The sequence below is a fragment of the Thermobia domestica genome, chromosome 15 (assembly GCF_964235325.1).
Source record: "Thermobia domestica chromosome 15, izTheDome1.hap1.1, whole genome shotgun sequence".
NCBI classification, from domain to species: domain Eukaryota; kingdom Metazoa; phylum Arthropoda; class Insecta; order Zygentoma; family Lepismatidae; genus Thermobia; species Thermobia domestica.
In genome coordinates, this window is record NC_137468.1 from 99,930,319 (window position 1) to 99,947,817 (window position 17,499).

The 17,499-nt window shown below is 34.8% G+C and overlaps 1 protein-coding gene across 1 annotated transcript in view; it reads left to right on the plus strand.

Annotated features, from left to right (window-relative positions):
• Nucleotides 1-17,499, plus strand: part of LOC145671159 (translational activator of cytochrome c oxidase 1) — a 48,105-nt gene that overhangs the window by 19,015 nt on the left and 11,591 nt on the right. The window contains exon 3 of the mRNA XM_081739994.1: nucleotides 11,516-11,649. Coding sequence (XP_081596120.1) covers nucleotides 11,516-11,649 — 134 coding nt within the window. The remainder of the gene's footprint in view (nucleotides 1-11,515; nucleotides 11,650-17,499) is intronic.

Here is a 17,499-nt window from a genome sequence, read left to right on the forward strand (position 1 = left end):
TCTTTTTGAACACATACTAATCTAGATTCTTCTTCTTCTGTATTAATATAATTTCCGTGATAAAACATTAAATATTTCCACAAATATTTACAAAAGAAAGATCAAATCCATTCTTAATTTACACACACTTATTAGACTTCTTAATATAAATAACATTTGATCGCTAATTTTATAAATTTAAAATAAATAAATAAACAGAAACATCTGCCTGTCAACACGCACAGAGTACTCAGGGAGATGACTAGTTTTACTTTCAGTGCAGGCAATTACTTGTAACATTAAGAATTATAATGAAACATTAACCAATCAAAGGATGTAATAGAACATTGACAAATGGTCTGTTACAGTTTGACACCTGACTGAAATAAAAAAAAATAAAATTTTTATTTAATTTTTTTCTATGTTCGTATGGGCCGCCCTCGTATGACCTTTAAAGAGCACAATTTCTCATTTTTTTGTACGTTACATAGAGTCCAACATGCATGGTTTTCATCGGAGTAATAAAGTAGCTAACACACAACATAATAATCTAACGATAATACCGCTGTTCAAATAACAGAAAATTATTTACAGTAACTTTCAATAGCTTAACACTCACATCATCACCGTTTATCAAATCAAAAATTATTTACAAAAAATTAACATTAACATCAATTTTTACCAAGCAGATAATTATTTAAAACAGGTTCCTTCACGTGTTTAGTTTTCCACTTTTTGTCGTCTTCTTTTCCAACACGTTTTCGTGATCATTTTTTTTTCCTTCTTCCGGGTTTGATTGTGTATTTTTGTTCTTCAAACCAATTCTTTCCTTATTTGATTTCATGTTCTTTTTGTCATATCCTCGTCTCTTACTATTTTCATCAGTATTTTTCTTTTCGTTTTTTCAAATTCCGTCATCTTTATTTTGATTTTTTATCCATTTTTAACATATTGTTTTTTTCTTATAACTCCTTTTTAGCATTACTTTAGATTTCATTATAGTCACAATCCTCTTCGTCGTCAATATAGTTTTCCTTTTTATTCTTTTCCATGACATTAAAATTTCCACTGAAAAACTTCCTTTATCTTTAACCTTTAAGTTTTCGTTGAATTTCTTCTTTTTCTTTACCTTCGCATCCAGAAACGTATTCTGTCCTTCCATTTCTTTAAGATTTCACATGACTCGACTATACTGGATTCATTCTCTTGCAGGTCTTTACTCTTTTTCTCTTTATCTAAATTCTGATATACCACCTCTTTGCACATATTATTCACTGATTCTTCGGGTACAACTTTCTCGTTAAATTCAACTACTGTGAATAAAGCTTCCTCATCGTGCACCCCTTTTTAGATAAATTGACGTCAGGGTTTCCTTCAGGTCCATCATGTCTTCAGGGATGGATTAAGGTTTCTGGCGCCCCTAGGCACTCTGATACAAGATGCCCCCTCCCCAACCTACACCTACGCACTTCTCATAAAACACCAGCACAACTCATGTTTAAAATATATATATACCAGTATGCAAAAACTCCGTTCATCACATTACATAAAACAAACATTTATGAAGCTTTGAATCTTACAATGGTTATAGGCTATATCTTTACATGTCATAATTTGGACGGTAACACTATCTTTTTATCTTTAAATATCAAGAGTTACTGGAAATAGTACTATGTTTGTTACAGAGTAAAACACTTCTTCCTGGCTTTAGCGTCTGCAAATAAACTGACAACTGGTTCAAAATCCATTTTTATTAAGTTCGCTTTCAATACACATTTTACTAAGAGCTGAAAGTTTTCTTTTTGTGCATTCTGGACAGTAAATGATTCTTAACGCGTTTTAACACAGAAAACGATCTTTCGCCTGAACAGCTGGAAGTTGTAGCAGATACAAACATTCGTAGGCAAATATCTACATTGGGAAAGATGGTTTCGTGTTTCTTTGTCCGAATGTGCTTCAACATTTCAGATGTAGATATGGCTACACCACACGCTTTGAAGTGAGCTTTGAAAGGCAGAAGCGGAGTTTAGGGATGGCCAATGGGGCAACCGCCCTAGGCCCCGTGCTTCTGAGCATGTTTAGAAGTAGCTTGTAAGCGCTCGGCGAGTTTTACCGGTACTCTGGCCCCGCGGGGTCATTATTGGCACTAGGCTCCATAAATACATTCATCAAAAAACTGAACTGTTATTTAAGTCATCGTTGTAATGGAGAACCAATGCATTCGCATTTGCTCGGATGGTTTCACAGCCCATACTACGCAGTTTTGAGAGGAAATTAAATTTTTTATTTGTCATGTTGTATGCCATTTTTCTTCTGGACAATTCAGAGATGAGGGAATTCATATTTGGGTTAAATGTCTCCAAATGAAATCGTTCTCTTCCTGTAAACACGTTGTTTTCTCTGTTTTGTTTCATCGGGAGCAGTGTACCAACTTTTCTTCCGTTCCTTGTCATGCAGTTATTCCTAACATCCACTTATGTTCTTTGCTTCCTCTTCGTATGCATCAAACTACGTACGAACAATTTGCAAATATCCTTCCAATCCTGCAATTACTTCTGTTGCTGCACTCACATCAATATCTGGTGCTTGTAGTTTTGTATTGGCTGCATCGAATCGCTCCATGATCTTTGCTCAAATAGTACACATTAATGCAGACTCTAACTGTTGTAGTTTTCGCCAGCAATCATCAGCGTCACTACGAGTTTGTGGTTTTTCATTGTTGTTACTTGCAATTTCGTTTGTAACTTTTTTCCTGTGAGTCCAAACTGTCGTTTCTTTTACCGGCTGTCTCAGTCGAACTTTCGGGATTTTTCACAGTCATTGGAGTTACTGCAGGACTGCAGGCATTAACCTGATTTGTGCCACTGTCATTGATGTTCACGTTGGATTCTTGCTGGATACCATCCGCAACTATGGCCGTGTCCAAAAGCGCATAGTGCACACTTGGAGGATGCACACTCGAAGTCTACAAATGGAGTGCATACTAAATAGTGTACACTTCGTCAAATTAGCTTTTGATCCACACTTGTTTACAGCGCCTCATCGTGGTGGAATGTTGAACATTGATAACAAAAGAAGTAAGAATCTCGAGTACTAGAAAAAAATTAACATGTTTTTTTTTTTAAAGATGAATGATTTTCTAGTTATATTAAATATAAATATATCGTACAGATTGACAATATGGGATAACCATAAAATGACTTAAGAGTTTCTTTCATGTATGCCAAGAGGTTCAGCTTTGCCGTATCTGCAAATATATATCAGCATAAAAACCACTAAACTATTGGCAATGTCCTATTTTATTAGGCATGCTTGCGAGAGGGAATATTTATTAATCCCCCGGAAGAAAAGTACCACTGGTGGTTAGGGCGCTGATGACACTGATGCAAAGTAGCCTTTATTGCAGGTGAAAGTAGGTAATTTGCAAGAGCGTTAGGACACCGAAGGTACCGAGGAGAGCGCTATTAACAATAATGTGGCTCATAACTACTTTCGGAGAGAGTTCATATTAGGTATAATTCCTTTATGTACGGTAGATACACAACAATGACACTATAATTGTCGTCGTTATACTCTATTGCTTCAGTTACAGGCATACTGATTAAACTATTTCTACCATATTGTGCTAATGTTGAAGTTCCTTATATGTTACCCTTTCTTTGTGAATATATAGATTTTACCCGTAAATCTTCAAAACAGTGCCTCAATATTCTTAATCTATACCAAAAGTTAACACTTATAAGGATGACAAGGAAAGAAGTGGTGGAGTTGAACAACATGAAGACCAAAATTTACAGGAAAAAGCTATTATGTCACTACGAAATACCAATTTATAAGGATCACGTGTACTCAAGGTGGATAACCCTAATTAAAATATGTTAAAAAATAAAAGATTACTATTTTATAAGCCCGCTTGAATGAGTTCTGTACATTGTATACACTTCAACATTTGCGTGCACTTCACTATGCTTTCGGCGTCCTATATCTTTCTTGAAATATACCCGCTGTGTCTCCTACATGCTTCCCACTACGAAAATGGTTACTCAGTAACGAAACAAATCGCCTCGTCCAAATATAATCCTAAAAAGCTACTATTAATCTAATAAGAATTTTATGAAAATTAAGAGACGGTTTTATGAAAAAATACAGTATGCAATGTAGTGGCTCTCATTGTTCAACTATACGGAAGGAATTATTTGTTCATAATCAATTCATAATGGGCACCGTAATGGGATTATATAAATTAAAAGGAAGGCAAGTCTTTACTTTGGCCATTTCATTTAATGAATCGTTCAATGAACCGATTCGTAACCAAGACTGAAAAGAACATCCCCTGCGAGCCTGTGACCTGCCTTCACTCGCTAACGCTCGCTCGGCAATAATATGTGTATTAAATATTAAACTTTGGTATAGAAAGGAACCTAGTTATTAACTTTATATATATATATATATATATATATATATATATATATATATATATATATATATATATATATATGAACTAAGAGGCAAGTTCTCAAAACCGGAACCAAAAGATTAAATCGGTGAATCGAAGAATCAAAAAAAAAAAAAAAAAAAAAAAAAGTAAAGACTTACCAAGAGGAATTTGTGAAATCTCTGATATATGTGGAGAAAGAATCTTTTTTATCTGTATTTCATTTTTTGGCAGCTGTCAAAAAAGCAAAATGTGTGGTAATTGGTATATTACAGTCTCTTAAGTGCAAGGAAATATGGTAGCTTTGAAAGGAATTTGTTTAGAATCAAAACTAGAAAATTAGGCCTATCTACCTACGAATTAATATTTGCAGCTGCAACTGTAGCTGTAGGTATAGATAAATGAATAAGCTAGGTATTCATTATTCTATGATAGAGTTTAACATTTTAATTCATACGCCATTAAAATTTGTCATTTACGTGCAAATAGCTCCATTACCGATAGTTATTTCAATTAAGCTACATAAACCATGTAATATTTAAACACAAATGAATTTATAGCATTATTAAAGAAACTATTTGGTTGCTTTCCCTATACTATTTTAAATTCCATTGCATATTCATAGAACACAACGTAAATACGTTTGTTATTTGCGTAACATTTTTATATTCCACTCGTAAAATCACTAATTTGTATATTTATCAAGTAAACTATTATTAGATCAGCCCACAAATATATTCACCTCAACAAAAATATTAAATATATGTCTTTTAAAATTTTATTAAGTCACTTTGACATTATTTTTGTTCCTACGACGAAGAACTCCCATCTTAAGTACGCAAGTGTGCTAACGTAGTGTACATCCTCGCACACTACGTACTATGCACTCGCAGACTTGTGAACTTGGACCTTTTGACGCACACTAGGTGACGTCAGTTCCGGAAATAAGCGTACTTCGAATGCACTTGTATCTTTTGGACACGGCCTATGTCATGTGCTGAAGTGTTTGTTGTCTTATCATTTTCCCTGCCACCAAAAAATGTTTCAAGTTTAGGAATTTTCTTTAGTTGCTCTATTTCGTTTTCCTCCTCCTCTCTGCTTAACTTGCGTTTCCTCCTTTTCTGCACCTGGTAATTTCTTTCTTAAACCACTCATACTGATTCAATTATCGACACGACGTGTGCCTAATAACAACGTAAACATAGAACTAGATAACACTGTGTCGTTCTTTGTTATGCGAATGTACTTGAAACAAACATTGCAGTACAGTGCTCCATCTACAATCCTTTAAAAAAATCCAAGTCGACAGCGCCCTCTGTTTAGTTTTTTAATCTGCTAGAGAACAAAAAGGAAGCGAATACGATGTGTGTACACAGGTGGGTGCTTCAGTAAATGAAATCGGTGTCTTATTGCCACCGAAACTGCACAGCGCTTTTAAAGTTAAAGTGCAAGTGCAACATTAGATTAGTACTTTATTCTAAAATTATAAAATAAGTCGATCAAGTGATTTTTGTAAACAAAAACCGATTTCTCGATAACATTTTTTTAAATATATTTTTTCTTGGGCGACCCTTCAGTGCTGGCACCCTAGGCACGTGCCTACGTTGCCTGTGCGTTAATCCGCCACTACATGTCTTGTTTCTCTTCTTTTAATTTTTTTAAAACTATAATTGCATGAATTGTATATTTATGTAACTGTAAACATGGATCTCATTACACAATTCAATTAGACAGTTCAAATTTTATGCACAGAAATCATTCAGAATCAAAATTAAAATATTACATGAAAATTTATTTGGCGTGCTTTCAAAAGTGTCTTTCTAGATATAAACAATCCTTTCCACTTGCAGGAGAAATGGAAGAAAATAAATAACAATTTCTGTACAACTCTTACGCGGTAAATTAAAGAGGTGCAAATGTACTAATTGGTGACAATTCAAAGTATAAAATAAAGAGTAGACGGAAGTGGAACATGTAACTAAATAGTTCGTTATAAAGGTGTCTGATAAAATATTCCTTAATTTTAAATGGTTATAAACCTTTGTTAACTGATTTTAATGAAGCTAAGGTATTACGCGTTGTTTTCCTTCACCACCGTTTAAGTTTCCAAAACCAAGTATAATCCAGGCTTTTCTTAAATGAACTGTATGATTACAAATGCCAAGTACTGTATGTTGTGGGGGAACATTATTGAGCACTTAGAGATCGTTGGCTTCAAGCTTTTTTTTTTCTTTCTTTCTTTCTTTTCTTTCTTCGATATCCAGTATACTTCCTCCTTCGCCTAACCCCAAAATGAAAGATTGCAGGAGTTCTAACTTTGACTTTGAGTTATAAGGATTTTAATATTCAAGTTACCCCGAAAAATGAGTATATACACTTAGGTACATGTTTTAGGAATTGACGATAATTTCTAATATACTCATAGTTCACAAATGGGTCTTTGGTATTGGAATCTGTGTGCCCCAAATAACATGAAACTGCACTTAGGTAAAAATAGCAAAATTTGCACATTCGCGGTTTTGGCATTAGACCGACGAATGTTCTGCGTACAAGCCATTCATGTTGACCACGTCTGCAGTCCATCTACAGGGGAGGCTATCATGTAACAGCTTGCAAACACCGCTTGTGAAATATGAGGTTGTACCATCCTGCTTGAACAAAAATCGTGTTCTCCTTTTGTACGCAGAAACTATTCGGCGCAAACCGCCTTGTAATATTTCCAGATTCTTTGCGAAAAGGAAGCCAATAACAGAGAACAACGTAATGACGCCCGTGAATGGTAGTTACGTTTGTGTACCCACGTGACCGTGATTATTCCGTTACAAAATATTGAACAGTTTCGGTCAGTCATAGCGCCATTTTGAAAATATCTTAAATTCCATCCTCCTGTCGTGATCGTCAGGCTGCAGTTGTTGGTCGTAATGTGGCTTCCATATTCTAAAAAAAGAGAGATCTTCCTTCAGAACGGTTCCAATCACATAACATGAAAACTACTTTCACAAAACCCTTGACACAATGATTTCTATTGACAGCTTATGAACGTCTTGAGGTTGGCCATCCTGATCTGCATCATTTGTCGTGCGCGTCGTTAGTAGCTTTCGGTGACAATTTTCTATTGTTTAAACGTCCAATTTAGCATGGACTTCTATCTTTACACACACACACACACACACATATCACAGATTCCCACAGCTTATACCGGGCACCTATCTTAGTTTTCTCTTCAATATTTCCTTAGGCGCCATATTTCACCTACAAAGAAGAAAAGAGTGTCAAACAGAACTTCAAGCGATTTGAATGTACATTGGCTCTATTTCATTGAAATACAGTAGAGCGTCGATTATCCGAACGTCGGTCAACCGAACGACCGCTTAACCGAACTGTGTACTCGCTGTAAAGGATTTTTTTAAACGTTAATTTTGTGTACTGTGTGTATTGTTCATGCAAAATGCGTATGTAATATGTGCATATTTTTGTTTAATAAACTGTACCACATACTATATATTCTTACTAAATTTGCCTTTGTACGTTACTTTGTAATACTTAAAGAGATGCCTGTTTTTATGAATAAATTTACTGTACAGTACTTCTTTTCGGCAAATAAACATGTACAGTTCGATTATCCGAACAAACCAGTTTTCCGAACACCCATGTCCCCCAATTACTTCGGATAATGGACGCTCTACTGTAGTTTAAAAATGATACAAATCTATACCCTTCAAAATTAAGGAACCAGATGTTATAAATTAGTATAGATATATGTAGTCTTAGATCTCTTTTTGTGGGTACAAAGTCCATACACAATTAATTATGGATTGGTATCCCTCAATTACCTATAATTTCATATAGGTTAATGAATATATTTCAATACAGTTTAAAACTTAGCCTAAAAACCGCGTATCAATATTAAGAAACACTTAGGGGACACAAAACCTTAGACAAAAATTTGCAAACAGTAATGCATCAAGTCACCGTGTCACAAAAGGAATTGAAGAACATTTACAGGTTGTCAAAGGCAGTTATTGTAAACCACAAGTTGAAAGAAATAAATTTGCATTTTAATCATATAGGATCAAAAACTCGTTTACTCAACTCAAACAAACGAAATCTTAATAACTTTGCGAATGCAATAATTGGAAGTTGCATGAGCAGATACTGAGGTGCGTACAAAACTTTTCAGCAATAAAATTTATTGTCTTAAAATTGTACAAGAGATTATTATTCTATTTATAATCAACGCCTTTAAATAAATGTTTGATTAAATTCAACGACTTTTAACAGTAAATTAACAATTAAAGACAATAATGGAAGGATGTCGTATTTCATATTTACAGCTTTCTGAAGGAAAAAAAAAAAACGTTAAATTTTCAAGAAACATAACATTCATGATTCTGCAACTTTTAGATAGCAAATTAGACAAGGTTTAGCATATCCCACAGCAAAGAAGTTCAGACCAATGGTAATAGGTGGTATGAGCTTTCATATAGTGCATGAAAAACAGTTTCTGTGAAGAAGCAGGGTAGACCCTTCGAATAAGTAATGAAAAGCAATAAAACTAGCAAATCGTTAATACAATAGAAATAGTTCCGCATCATCTGGTTAAAGCATTTTCTGTATTTAACTCAACTTTAGTTTCTACCTTTTTTTTTTCATTCCAAATCGTAGCTAAACCTAGTAGAAGACAACTGGATAACTTCTAAAAATACTACCTACGTTTTATGTTTGACACGCATTAGGCAAGGAAGTTCGTATGCATTAAACAGTTAAGTCCTTTTACTTACACTTTATCACATAGGAAGTGAAAATTACGAAGACTGAAATAGCAAAGGAAATATCTATAACTGAAGTTCCGTTTTGTCCTGAGTCACATTGTCTGCCAAAGTCATGTGATAAGTGTTGTCAGGTCGACACTTTTTAGTTTTCGTCTTATGCTTATACCCTTTAGGCTAAAGAAGATGGATGATAATTGAAAGTTAATGGTCGTGAAATTAAATTTTGTGTGCCCCCTCACTGGGAATCGAACCCGGGATCATATGCATCATAGGCATACGCGCTAGCCGCTAGACCATTGAAGAGGAAAGATTCATGGAAAAAAGCGAAAGAAATGCACGACTGGACCGAGATTCACACCCGAGTCTTCGGCGTACCATGCTGATGCGTTACCCTGTGAACAGATATACATTCCATCACTCTTGAGGTCGGAGTTCGGCCGCTTAAACCATATGGACTGTGCTACAATACATAAAGAGGTGAAAGGACACTTTATCATTGTGTCCGCAAACTGATTTCTTCCCCTCTCCCTCCGCTTCTGACCTACTCCGTTTCTCATATTTTTTTTTTCCTTTCTACTCTTTGTCAGTTTATTTTATTATTGTTATTTAAATAATTCCTCTTGAACGCTTTTCATTCTTCCTTACCTCCCATTATTTAAATTTGTTGTTATATTTTCATTGTTCGTTATTATTTCTTGTTAATTTCTGTATAAATTTATTTTTAAAATTTCTCTGTGTTGTACTGTTAATTATTCCTTCGTTCTTCTGTACTCTTACTGACCTATCCATTCCATTAGTTTTAGTCCTTCATCAATAAATTCTACCTACTTTCCAGTCTGGCGCCCATCTTGATATTTTGTAGCATTTCTTTGTTTTAAATTATCTTTTTCTGTTCTTTCCACAGCGCTTCTTTCTATGCGATAAAGCGTTTTAACGAAAGTACTTATAGTGAACATGCTATTACGGTTATTAGGTTTGTGAATGTTAATAAATAAAAAAAAATGTGTGTTTACTGAACAAAGGATAGTTGCTAAATAGAAAATTTACAGGTACCACTAATTCTTTCCATTCCTTTCCTCGTCATTATTCTGGGGATGGATGGTTAGTATAGCATTAATTATTCGTACTTTTTCAGTGTACTTATTTTACTTGTGTCTTCGGTTTTCTTCCTTCTAGAAGATAAATAGAATCATTTTAATCCTCAAAAATCGGAACTTCTATTATTACATTCGACGCAGTATTAGTTGTAAATATTTACATCATTATTGTGAGGGGGGAGAGCAGTAGTCTGCAATTGATTGACGGCATTATAGCGGTAACCATTTCGTCAAGACGAAGAGTTTATCGAAGGACTAGAGTACACTTAAAATTCAGCAGTAAATGACATCTCAGGATGGCAAAATTCTCATCATAATCATGGTATAATATTCCAACTATGATCATTCTTGGTTAGATTAGTCAATGAATTAATACCATCAGTTAAGTAAACTACTGTGAAATCAAGGATGAAATTGATTTACACTATAAATTCATGTTCGCAATGTTTTACATCAATCCTACGTTATTTAGAATTTCAGTGATCTTTCGACCTATCGCCTTCATCGGAACAATTAGAAAAGATGGATTAGGAACTTGAGAGGAAAATATAGTTTCCAACTTTCTTCAGAATTCTGTGATTAAAAATGACTTGCGTTTTATTAATACCATCTTGTTACTTTCCCTTTTATAAACGAAAATGCTGTAATTTTATTGTTTGTTAGTTGAAGCTGTTGATTATTGTGTTCCAGTCTAATTTTATTTCCTCTGGCTATATTTGGTTTTAATATAAAGATTCAGCAGTCCTCCTCTCAACTGCAGCGTAGATTTATGTAAGATGCGCGTGTGTCGTTTAGACTATGTGTTTGCTGAGATAAATGCTGTAGATAAATCTGAAATTGTACCTCCTTTCTCTTTTGAGTCTCTACTGTGTTCGTTAATTTTTTTTTCGATATTGTATTTTGTTATGTCAATCTAAGTGCTATTACATTCTCATATGGCACCCGTAGACTTCTGAATGTTTTCGTTTACAAAATAGTATTTATACCCTGTTAGATTTTTTAAAAATGTTAATCAGTCTTAAAAATGGGTTTCAAATTTACCTTTGAAAAGCTTCCTTTAACCTATGTGAAAACCGAACCACATGGAACCGAATCCACTTCTGTTTCAAATACTCGCTCTTAAATTCTGTACATTATGTGGATGTTTTAGTGGATATTGTATACCTCTGTTGATCATGAATATGCAAGTATGTTATGTATAATAACTGTTTGATTTTATTGTGTATTTACAGAGTGCGAAAGATAATGCTAAGCCCTATGTGCTAGAGATAAAAGGTCCCAGTGGATGCTTTATTCTTGTTGATGTTTTGACCGACAACATAGTAAAAACCAAAAATGAACTTCAAGCAATGTTAAAGAAATTAAGGTAATTATGTTATAAGGAGTGTATGCATTACTGTTAGAAATATGTTTTGTCATTAAGGGAGCACCCACGAAGGGTCCACCGGGTCCAGACTCACCTAAAAACTTTTTTAACTCAACGTACATTTGTACACTTTCTTAATAAAAGTATACTTGTCTAACAGGAAAATGATTGATGTAGCTGAACATTTGATTGTACACTTCATCTGTACTCATCTAATTCTATCATTGTTTAAAAAAATATATAAGGGAAGTATTTTACAGTTATTTATCAGGTACAGAATAATACCCGTTCAATACTACATGGATATAGTGACTTGTAGTATTGGACCCCTTCCAAAGCTTGGACTCTCCCCTAACAAAAAATTCTGGGTGCGTGCCTGCATGTGTGTCACCGTTAGATTGATTGAGGAGGAACTATGGGAACGTCAACAGCGTGGCCATTTATCCCCATTACGATGTGGCATCGTTAGAAAATGGCAAATAACAGTAGCTTTAATCTCCTACTGAAGAGTTTATTTTTTACATATACAGTTCATAAGTAAGTAAATAAATAAAAGCTCAATTATTGGTAACGAGCGATAACTTTTTAGTGCATAAAAATTCGATTTTGTGGAAAACTACACATTAGAATTTACCCTCAGTTATCTCATTTTGTCCCGCTTGATACGTCTTATTTGGACAATATTATAGGAAAATAAGTAACTTAATTAAGGAGTTAATCATGATCTTGGGCTATATCTCATTAACCATACAGTGTACTGTCGTGTTGCTAGACTCATAACAAAAACTTGATAAGGGTATACGGAGACTACTACTACTGCTACTACTACTACTACTACTACTACTACTACTACTACTAAAAAAAAAAACACGTTTGGTTATCAATAACGTACACTTGCAGATACAGAACTTTTATTATACACATTAGAAAAGTACAGTATTACATTACTTTTCAACAAATTTACCATTCAAATTGAGGCATTTGTCATAACATTTTATATGGTTTTAATTTTTTTTTAAGTACTGGGAATGAAGCCATCCGTTAACAGCAGTATGAAGCGCATTGTCATTGTGGAAGTGGTGCTACGCAAGCCACTGTTTCATGTGCCTAAGGAGAGAACAGAAATTTCAGATATCGTGAACCGACGGACTTCGCGGACAGTTTTGTCAGTTTCCTGCACAAGTTTATTATTGATAACAGATGGGCCTTCACTTCTTACCGCATCGTCGTGCACGTCAGTTCACCCATCTTTAAACATGCGATACCATTCACGTACAACACCTTCACTCATCACGTTTGCTCTGTAAACACCACACAGTTCGCGCACTCAGAAACCATATTTACGCACGCACTTCACATTTGGCGGACTTTTGTATGGGAGCGTTTATTTTTAATTGTTACAGCCGACGAGTGAACTGCAACACAATCTTCTCCGTCCACTGCTCACTGTCTACTGAACTACTGCATTCCCGGCCATTTCTTGTACGTGCGCAAACGGAGGTTTCTTTTCGAATTGCCCTCGTACTTCAGTATCAATTTTATCTTAATAAGTGGCAGAGTTACCGTACAGCATCAATTTGTAAATGTGAAAAAAAGGAAGAATTTACATTCACCCTATCATTTTGTTCAAAGGAGTCGCGGTGGCTCAGTGGTAGAGCGTCTCTGGTGCATGAGGTCCCTGTTTGGATTCCGGCTCGTGACAAGTGAACTTTGTGATGGACAAACACCATGTGTGGGTGTTTCCTCGGGGTTCTCCCGTTCCCTCCCACTTTCCCCATTCCACCATTTCATTCATATCTCATCATCACCATCTCCTTTAGCCTAGCCGGCATAATCGTGGGACGTAAAACTCAAAGATTTCATTTCATTTTGTTCAACTTAATGAGATTTATCTCTTATCGTCGGACTTTTTATTTGTTAAGATATAGTAATAATAATAATAATGTAGAATTTTTGGTTAATTCTTCTAAATTTGTCATTCCATTTTTAGTCACATCCTTAAAAAATATATATATTTTCTTTATTCCGTAGATGCTTATAATTATACCGTACTGTATAGGCTGATGAAGACTGCTCCTGCTAGAGTAATAGTCGAACTTCGTATTCCATAAAAGAGGTACTCGGGTATTTCAAACTAATGATAAAACCAACCTCTTAATTCTATTATTTGATTCAAACTCATTAAAATTTTAGTAAGAAGTTAAAGGAGAAATCGTAGAATTTTGTTGAAATCCCTTTTTGCCCGTCTTCTAATGTTGAAACTTATTTATCTGTTATCAAAAATTCAGATACAATTATGATACCACTTTGTATTGGAAACCGTTAAGAATTATTCTTAGGAAGGAAGTGGACCAGGCATGTATGTAAAGATACAATCCTAACATATGTCTGGTGGAACTGAGGAAAAAACTGTCAAGATGGTCGACAGCGGAAATTAAACACGTAATCTTGGTTGCGAGACAAGAACACCAGTCGTGTATCCAAACGATTATTGCGTTTGTTATGCCGAGTATGACTGTATAGTTAGTTTTTTCTAAATACGATGCGTGAAAATTACTTTTTTGTTAAATAAATTGTGATTATCACTCATTGGAAATTTTTACTTTAAAAATTCTCAAGTCTTTGATATGAGGAAAACTGGCGAAATCATAAATTAACAAGCTCGACATAAGTTTTAAATAGTATTTTGCAAATAGACTGATTTTAAAAGGAATATCGTAAGCTTTATGCATTTTCTACATTGTATTAGCGCACATTGCAAGCTGCAATTAATGATGTTATATCGGGAATTTGAACACGGATTGCCCAGTTGCCAATCATACCGTTACACGTTACCCCTATTCCATGCCAGACAATGATATTGTTTTTCTGTCACACTTATCTTTCCATGTGCTGTGCGAATAAAAACGAATTGCATCGTCGTATTTTTACCAGGTCTTACCGCTGAAACAAGACCCCAGATGTTAAAATTGATTTCGTCTTCTTTTCATCTCTAGCAAAACCTCTGAGGATGGGCGCAAGATTTAGAACACCTGATATACGTATATCCTTATTTTCCTCATGATAACGTACTTGAAAGTCTACTTATATATCGACGTTTTTTGGTGTCCAATACTATGTAAAAATAAGTTTTCAGAGAATAATTATTGTTTCGTTATAGGCTTTCTCACTTGAAACTTTAATAATGTAGTGGATTGACCTCTTAAGACACAAATACATTCCAAGGGGCAAAACAAAAAAATAAATTATTAGAAATGCGTTATGTTAAGTGTGTTAAATTTAAAGTAATTTTATGAATTACAATTCAAAATTAGTTATCTTTTCCATGTGCCGTGCGGTGCATCCAAAACACAACCGCGACTTAGATTAGCAGTGGACTAATTGTGGTTAAGAATATTTTTGTTTTTCAATAATAAACTATTCGTAATGTAACTGACAGTAAATGTATTTAAACACTGTGTCCCAGTGTAAAATTTAAATCTCTTGACTCGTTTATACATTTGATTTGAAATACAATGCGCGTAAATTGATTGATCATCTTTGAAACTAGGAGATCACATCGGATACTGCTTTGACTAAATATAGTCAAAAGAATTGGATACTATTTCCATAACATGTTATCTTCTTGTTCAGCTAGGCTGGTTTCTAGCTAGAAGCTAATCTCTAGGAGATTTGTGTCTTGGATGTTCTGACAGCCATGAGGAGAAAGGCACTTTCCAAATGCTTACAAACAGAGTTGAAAAAAATCACATTTTTTAAAATCACTTTTGTTGACTTTTTAAAATTTAAATCGATTTTGTTTTATGTAAATCACTTGTACGTGATATTTAAAAAGCAAAAAACTAAATGCAGTTTAACTTATATTCCTTTCTGAACTGGTAAACTACAAGGTTTTAGGTTTCTTTTATCATGTGATATCATAATAAAAACGCAATCGGGCATTTCCTGGTATTTGTGTTGTGTTTTTCCAAGTTGTTTCAAACACGTGGTAGTTACACAGTAGCAGTACGTTATTGTTCTCCATATAAGAGTAGGCAATCACAGTAATCCTCAGAATTCACTTTCCCAGCGTCAAAAGAAAGATAATGATGTTAATCATAATCCGTATTTCTTTTTAACCATCTTAATCAGTGAATAGCCAAAGTAAAGTATGTATGTGTAGAATATATTACCATTCTGCGAAATTATTGAGTGTAAACTTACATATCAGCATAAATTGTGTATGAATATAAATATTTAACAAAGTTATCTGCACCCAGTATGACAAAAATAATAAGGTAATATGTAAGATCATTTAGTAGTAAGGTGCTCATAATCAAAAATGGATTCTTATTTTCAAATGTATTTTTCATTTTTATTTCCCATTTATAGTAGTCGTTCTTAGGATGAGGAGAATAGGTTTATGTCTAATGTATGAAAGGTATATTTCAACCCTCTTTTCCACCCCTTTAGGATGAGTGTATGAATTGAAATCAAATGAATCGATTTGTGTCCCAGAGTGATCAGAAATACCACATTTTACTTCTGTTTTAACCAAAATAAATTTGATTTAAATCATAGATCTTTTTTTATAAAATAAATAAATAAATCAGTCGATTTAAATCTCTGATTTCAATCAATCAACCCTGCTTACAACGCATACAACGATTATATATTCTTTTGCGTTGTATTATCCCGCTTCGTAAATCAGTACAAATTGAGTATACATGATCAGTAAACCAATAATAATCAGGCATACCTTAACTTTGCCTAATTTTCGCAGAAGTTTTATTTATTTTTCTAATCGGATTACTTAACAGTACATCATCATGTTATGCCAACACCCTGGCCGCTCTGAAATACAACTTCTCATTAGATCAGTGCGTTCTGAGGACAATGGGAAGCTACTTGAAAGAAAGAAGATGCAAACTCCAGTCTAGGTAACCAATTTTAATAGGAGGGGAGCTGATGTACTGACTTTTCATCACCCCAAAGGCATGAGTGCTACAAGTTGGCTGGTAGGCCCTGACCCTCACGGGTTCTTGCGCCAGGAGTCTTTGTTTTCATCACCATGTTATCTATTCTTATATATTTATATCTTGAAGCAATCATATCATTAATATAATGATACCATTGAGATGTTTGAGAGGATGGCAAGCCATATCGCCTTGTAATCCACTGTCACCATCAGAAAACCCGCCATTACCATACTTTTTTGAGTTTCAAACATAGAAACCTAAACGACTGGACAGAATCCATTGATAGAGTGGATTATCAGGATTTATGAAATACGCGGACAGAATTCTCCCAATCTCACTGGTAATATCGACCCACAACGACGCTCACTATTACTGCTCAAAGGAGTCTGACGCCATTTCAAGGGTGATCGCTAACACCCGTATTACGAGTAGGGTAATGAAATACGCCCATTGCGCGATAGACCAGGCCTTTGGCGAGTAGAGCCTACCGACATATCCGATGTCTCTACTGGAGCGTTGAAACGAGCTTACATTCTTCTTTTGGTGTCAGGATGCATCCCTGCAGTTCAAGGTAATAACTCGCACGGTATGACGACAATCCGGAAGAGTCCAACCCATTTATAGGAGGGTTTAATCTCAACCCTGCCTACCCAGATTATAGTTGAAATACCACATGCACTACGGACCCAATGGCTTGTACAGGTCACCCATTCGGGAATGGGATGAACTCCTCCTCCCCTGGCAGGGTAAATATCCTTCCTCGACATGTTCCTTACTCTTAAAAAAGAACAAAGTATCACATAAGGAAGTTCTGAAGGGTCGCAGTGGCTCAGTGCTCGAGTCTCTGCTTCGATCCCAGCTCCCCCAAGTGGGTTTTGTGGTGCACAAACAA